This window comes from Anoplopoma fimbria, chromosome 10 (genome assembly GCF_027596085.1).
Source record: "Anoplopoma fimbria isolate UVic2021 breed Golden Eagle Sablefish chromosome 10, Afim_UVic_2022, whole genome shotgun sequence".
Taxonomy (NCBI): Eukaryota; Metazoa; Chordata; class Actinopteri; order Perciformes; family Anoplopomatidae; genus Anoplopoma; species Anoplopoma fimbria.
Genome location: NC_072458.1, coordinates 24,193,024 through 24,200,061, shown reverse-complemented (window position 1 = coordinate 24,200,061; position 7,038 = coordinate 24,193,024). Strand labels below are relative to the sequence as shown.

Sequence of the window (7,038 nt, the reverse complement as noted above, 5' to 3'; positions counted from 1 at the left end):
AAGATCTGACGCCCCCTACTGGACAGAGACTGAAACAACACCTGTCGGGTGAACCCGGCAGAGAGCCTCACCTCCTGTTGACGGTGGTGTAACACTCCCTCAGCCAGCCGATTCCTGGCAGTTTGTCCTTCTGACCTCCAGCACAGAGATACACCATCACGTAGCTCTCTGACACCATCAGGTCCAGAGTGCCCGTCACGTACCTGCAGACGGACAGGCGGACCTGTGTTCATTTTCGGACTTAGCATCAGAGCGGATGCTAACGTTAGCATTAACATAACTCTGTGTGTCCTCTACCTGAACAGGTTGTCCATCACATACTGGTAGTTCTCCAGACTGTTCTGCGGCAGGTAACAGGAGGAGAACACGATGATGTCATTCATGCCGTCTCCATAGTAACCTGAGTGATGACAGAGAAGGTGTTAGAGATGGCCCCCGATCCACCAGGTGAGTCGTGTCACAGGTGAGTCTCCCGTACCTCCGTGAGACAGAACCCTGAGGAACGGCTCCAGGACGCTCATGTTGACCAGGCTCTCCTGCGGCGGTTCACCTGTGGAGAAGCAGCGCCACCTGGTGCCCTGCCCGTCCACCATGTCCTCCCGCTCCAACGCTCCCAGCTCACTTTGGTCCGCCGCCGGGCCAGAACCGGTCTGGGACTCGAACCTGGACCGGTGACTGGAGCCGAACGCCCTGCGACGCCCGGACGCCACGCCGAGACGCCGCATGTCATCTGGGGAAAGAAATCACGTGAAGTCGTCAAAGGGTTTACATTAACAGGTGGTCATCAATCAGCGGGTTTTTGACCTTTGACCTCTAACCTTCGATGTCATAGAAGGGGAAGGGCAGTGATTCGCAGTCGGAGGGCGTTTCCATGGCGTCCAGGTCGAAGTCCAGCCCCGTGTCATCGTCGTCCTCAGGTGAGGGGGAGACGAAGGACAAGGAGAAGTCGTCTGAAACCGTCGACTCACTGCGACCTGCAGGGGATGCACATCATTATCTTATTAATATTATTATCAAAATTATTATTATTATCATTATTATTATAAAAAACATTATTAAAAACTATCATTATTTATTATTTATTATTTATTATTTATTATTTATTATTTATTATTTATTATTTATTATTTATTATTTAATTACCTAAAGACAGACTGAAATCTGGAGCCACCAGGACTTTCTTCTTCGTTGGTCGTGCCAAAGCCAGACTGCTGGGTGGATCTGCAGACAGGAAGTGAGATCACACGTTCAATCTGAACTATCGATGTATAAACGACTAATAAACTAAAGAAGTAAATATCATTAATAACTAAAATGATCCGTAACAGCGTCGGCAGGTCGTGTCTCTCTTTACCTGGTTGGTCTCTGGTCAGAGTTGATGATTTCTGCTCTGAAACAAACTCGACCCCGACAGCTCCTGGAGACAGGAAGTCAGACAGGAAACTGAGAGGGAAGAAGAAGAGGAAGAGGAAGAAGAGGAGGACGAGCTGCCCTGGACACCTTGCAGATCTAATTTCACAGTTAAATATGAAACTAGTGTTTAAATAATACAACAGAATAAATTATCCTCATGGTGAAGCAGATTTAAACTCATCAAAACTACAAAAAAAAGCAAAAGATATATATAAATCTTAAACAATAATAACCAGAGGAGTAACTCTGTCGGCTGCTGAGCTGCAATAAATATAATAATAACAATAACAATAATAATAATAATAATAATAATATTATTATTATTATTGTTGTTATTGTTATTGTTATTATTGTTATTGTTGTTATTATTATTGTTATTATTATATTTATTGCAGCTCAGCAGCCGACAGAGTTACTCCTCTGGTTCTCCTGCTGGGAGACAAACAGAAGACGTGAAGAAGACAGAAAGAGCTTCATGTGAGGAAGAGACGAAGACAGACTCTCCCTCCTCTCCCTCCTCACCCTCCTCTCCCTCCTCTCCCTCCTCTCCCTCCTCTCCCTCCTCTCCCTCCTCTCCCTCCTCTCCCTCCTCTCCCTCCTCTCCCTCCCCTCCCTCCCTCTCCCTCCCCTCCCCCTCCCTCCTCTCCCTCCTCACCCTCCCTCTCCCTCCCTCCCTCCTCCCCTCCTCTCCCTCCTCTCCCTCCTCTCCCTCCTCTCCCACCCTCCTCTCCCTCCTCTCCCTCCTCACCCTCCTCACCCTCCCTCCCTCCTCTCCCTCCCTCTCCCTCACCCCTCCCTCCCTCCCTCCCTCCTCACCCTCCCTCCCTCCCTCCTCTCCTCCTCCCTCCTCTCCCTCCTCACCCTCCTCCCTCCTCCCTCCTCTCCCTCCTCTCCCTCCTCTCCCTCCTCGTCTCCAGCAGACGGTTCTTCTTCTTCTGTCTCCTCGTCGTCTTACAAACAGAAAGAGACAAGAGATGAAAAAAAAGGTAACAATAGAAAACAGAATATTTATAAAATAAAGTAGTAACAATAAAAAAACGTAACAGTGAGCGTTTTTATTAACTGTTGATTTGAGGTTCAGTAATCAATACTTTGATCGATGACTAAACACAAAAGTCAAAATATAAGTTTAACCTACAAAACTCTTAATAAAAGCAACAAATGACTTCCTGTCTATAGAAACAGTTTGGTACCTTTCTGATCATCAGGAGTCCTGGAGGTACTTAACGTACTACTAGCAGCCACAGTAGTAGTAGAAGTAGTAGTAGTAGTAGTAGAAGTAGTAGTATCAGTAGTATTAGTTAACACATCTACCAGAGGTGACCTGCACACAGAGAACAATGTGAGACGTTTACAGAAATGATTCAAGTCGTGTTATTAACCAGTGGAATGTAACTCAGTACATTTACCATTTACTCAAGTACACATTTGAGGTACTTTACTTGAAGTGTTTTCTTTTCATGCTAATTTCTGCTTAATTCAAACTCCTCAACAGTTAAAATCTGGTTTTGAATAATACATTTTAAGTGATGTTGATAAGAAACACATTCATTCATCAACACGTCCTCGTGGAACAGGAAGTGTAAGAAAACATCAGGAGAACTAGAACCATAAGATAAAAATATGAATCCAGTTGCAGCACATTCAGTGGATATTAAATTAAATGAATAATTTAATTCTAATCAGAAACATGTTTTTGATAATAATGAATTCATGCAATAGAAATTCCAACAGAGAATATCGTGTCAGACAATTTGCAGACGACTCAGCAGTTTTTATCTCAAAGACTCCGTCAACATCCGGATTTTAAATGCGTCTTGGATGATCGGATTATAAGAGGAGGTCTCTAAATACAAATATAAACAACCACCAAGACCTATTGAGACATATCACATGTTAAAACCAGAAACCGTTCGTTGTTCCACTCTGATGGACTGAAACCAAACATGACGATTACAGTTCAAGTTGTTTTCTTTTGAGAGTAAAAAAGTAGAACGAACTGTAGGTGGATGAACTCTGACTCTGAGTCATCGTCTTGTTCCTCGTCTCTGGACTCCATGTTGTTCCTGCTGATGATATCAACATCATGGTAAATATAACTTTTAGTACTTTCAATATCATGTGCAATATTACTTTTATTGCATTTCTAATATAATGTGAATACTACTTTTATATTTTGGTTTGCTAAAGATTCTATTCGGCACTGGTGTTAGTATAACTTCTTATTCACTTTATATTTACAATTCTATTGTTTTTTATTCTTGTGTTGTTGTTATTTTCATCCTTGACACAATCATTCCGTAGTTATAATAAAGTTTTATCTCATTTTAAATGATTGTATAATAAAATGTGATGCATTGTGATAAATTACATGACATGACATTAAAGTTAACAAGAAACACCATGAATCAATCAAGCAATAATTAATATATGGGTACTTATGTAAACTAAACTACATGAAGCTGATTCTTTCACTTAAGAAACATTTTTTATTTTAGTATTTTTATTCGATATACTGCTACTGTACTTGAGTAGAAGTATTTAATATCTCTCCGGTTCTTTAGTGAAACACAGATTATGATGTTTTCAGTTTTTACAACTTTTTCTCCTAAACTTATTAATTTAAGGCATAACTTCAATAACATGTAACATTCAGTCAGCTGTGTTTCTGTTTACTTTTCTGTCCTGAGACATTCTGTGAGTATAATAAGGTTCTAGTGACTCAAACAGACTCCGACTGAAGCTAAAGTAAACGTCCGTCCCGGAGTTTTGAACTTTTGTTTGTCGGACTCGTTTCTCGCTGCTGAAGAGTTCGTCACGTGTTCAGATGTGATTTCAGCTCACAGCCGAAGGACACGGTTAAAGAACGAAACAATAAAATCAAAAAGTAAAAACTCACAGCAGATCTGCTCTCAGGGAGTCGACAGGAAGCTCCTCCACGCTCAGCAGAGACAGTGAGACAGTGAGACAGTGAGACAGTGAGACGGGTGAGACAGTGAGACAGTGAGACAGTGAGACAGTGAGACGGGTGAGACAGTGAGACGGGCTCGGGACAAACAGCAGAGATCTCTGAGAAACCTGCCGCTCACCTGGAGACTCACCTGGTGACATCACAGCAAGTTTATGAGCGGACTCTCACACCTCCACCTGTCTGTCTCTCTTTCTGTCTCTCTCTCTACCTGTCTGTGTGCTCAGCCAACAGGACTCAGAGGCCCGGCCCTGTTTCCATGGCGACTACGACTGTACAAGCAGGGGTGGAAACAGCAGCGTGCAAGCCCCTACCTGCTGAGTACACACACACACACACACACACACACACACTCTCTCACCTGTGTGTGTGTGTGTGTGTGTGTGTGTGTGTGTGTGTGTGTGTGTGTGTGTGTGTGTGTGTGTGTGTGTGTGTGTGTGTGTGTGTGTGTGCAGACACAGTTGATTGCATAAGCTGCTGCCTTGTTATTGCCCTGCTCTCTGAGTGTTCTGAGGTTTCGGGCGTTAGAGGGTTAAAGACTTTGATTGTTTTAAGTTTTTAAGCGTGAGACGAGTCGAGTCGAGTTTATTTCAAACCGACTTTTGACTCAACAGGTTTCGTCTCAACAGGATGAGCAAGTCGAGCGATCAGCTGTGAGGCTGCACTTAAAGGGGCAAAGTGTCACATGTGGTCAGAGCCAACCCCTTCTCTAAGCCCCGCCCCTCCAACCCGGACTGACCAATCACAGGTCACTTCTCTTTTGAACCTGTTTTCATCCTGATGAATCCTTCAAACCCTCACTGTGGACCTTCTGTCTGAAAGCTGCTGATATTTCATCAGGTGGTGCAGTTAGTGACCGTGTGGGCTCCATAAATAATAACTAACATTATCAAAAGGATGTGAAAAGGTGAACGTTTGTATTTTATCTTGCAAAAAAGTTTATCCTCATTTTTTCGTGTCCATTTCTGCTCGTTACGAGAATACAGAAATAAAAATAAACTTCCATCTTCACAGGAAACAACTCTTAAGAAAAGATGTTGTTTGGGTTACAATAACAACAGAGGTTTCATTCATAAGTTTGTGTATATTTATATATTTATAAATATATAAACATATATAAATATATAAACCATAAATATAAAAATATATACATTAGTTTTTATATTTAGTTTGGATGATCTGGACATTATCTTTATTACGTTAATATGAATTTATTTACAGATATCTTTGTTTATATTTTGTTTGTCAATATTGCCCCGCTGTTTTTTGAAATCCATTTATTTTGTTTCTCACTGGTTGAAAGTACCTAAGTATATTTAATGAAGTACTGCACTTATGTACAACGTTGAGGTACTAGTACTTCACTTGAGGATTTCTATTTTCTTCTACTTCCCACAGCTCAGAGGTAAACGTAGTACTTTTTACTGCACTACGTTTATCTCACCGTTACTAGTTACTGTTCAGATTTTACTTAAAAAACTTATGATGAAATTAAACGTTTTTGTTTTTAACCTTTAACTTAAATATTGTTCGCAGTTGTTAATTTACATTAATCCATAATTTAGTTTCTTCTTCTTCTCCTCTCCCTCAGATTTATCTGGTGATCCTTCTGGTGTGTGAGCGGAGTCTACATTACATTACATTACATTACAGTCATTTAGCTTAAATGTTTTATTAAATGTCTCCTCACAGGACTGAGCGCACCGCCCCTCCAGCTGTGGTTATGTTTACAGTTTAAAGTTATTAAAACATTTAATACAACATTTAATAAAACATTTATTAAAACATTTAATAAAACATTTAATACAACATTTAATAAAACATTTAATAAAACATTAATACAACATTTAATAAAACATTTAATAAAACATTTATTAAAACATTTAATACAACATTTAATAAAACATTTAATAAAGAAGTTATTAAAACATTTATTAAAACATTTAATAAAACATTTAATACAACATTTAATACAACATTTAATAAAACATTTAATACAACATTTAATAAAACATTTATTAAAACATTTAATAAAACATTTAATACAACATTTAATAAAACATTTATTAAAACATTTAATACAACATTTAATACAACATTTATTTATTTAATAGTATTATTATTAATAATAATTATTATTATTATTATTATTAATAATAATAATAATAATAATATTATTATTATTATTATTATTATTATTATTATTATTATTATTATTATTATTATTATTATTATTATTATTATCATTGTTGTTAATGCACACTCTCCTGGCGGGGCTAGCTAGGTGGCTAACGGCTAGCCTCCAGAGCGGACCGGATGTGACGTGTGGTCCTGTGGGCGGGGCTAGTGCTGGCAGAGAGGGATGTAAACAGGGCCGGATGTGACGTGTGGTCCTGTGGGCGGGGCTAGTGCTGGCAGAGAGGGATGTAAACAGGGCCGGATGTGACGTGTGGTCCTGTGGGCGGGGCTAGTGCTGGCAGAGAGGGATGTAAACAGGGCCGGATGTAGTGCTGGCAGGGCCGGATGTGACGTGTGGTCCTGTGCTGGCAGAGAGGGATGTAAACAGGGCCGGATGTGACGTGTGCTGGCAGTGCTGGCAGAGGGATGTAAACAGGGCGGATGTGACGTGTGGCATGTCCTGGCAGAGAGGGATGTAA

At 40.3% G+C, this 7,038-nt stretch overlaps 1 protein-coding gene across 1 annotated transcript in view; it reads right to left on the bottom strand.

Moving 5' to 3' along the window:
* LOC129096989 (BCL2/adenovirus E1B 19 kDa protein-interacting protein 2-like) overlaps positions 1 to 3,478 on the bottom strand; it is a 4,764-nt gene extending 1,286 nt beyond the window's left edge. The window contains exons 1-9 of the mRNA XM_054605661.1: positions 3,414 to 3,478; positions 2,607 to 2,737; positions 2,304 to 2,363; positions 1,355 to 1,417; positions 1,144 to 1,221; positions 819 to 974; positions 479 to 730; positions 298 to 400; positions 72 to 203 (exon numbers count right to left, since the gene is read on the bottom strand). Coding sequence (XP_054461636.1) covers positions 72 to 203; positions 298 to 400; positions 479 to 730; positions 819 to 974; positions 1,144 to 1,221; positions 1,355 to 1,417; positions 2,304 to 2,363; positions 2,607 to 2,737; positions 3,414 to 3,472 — 1,034 coding nt within the window. The 5' untranslated portion in view covers positions 3,473 to 3,478. The remainder of the gene's footprint in view (positions 1 to 71; positions 204 to 297; positions 401 to 478; positions 731 to 818; positions 975 to 1,143; positions 1,222 to 1,354; positions 1,418 to 2,303; positions 2,364 to 2,606; positions 2,738 to 3,413) is intronic.
* Between the last annotated feature and the right edge of the window lie 3,560 nt (positions 3,479 to 7,038).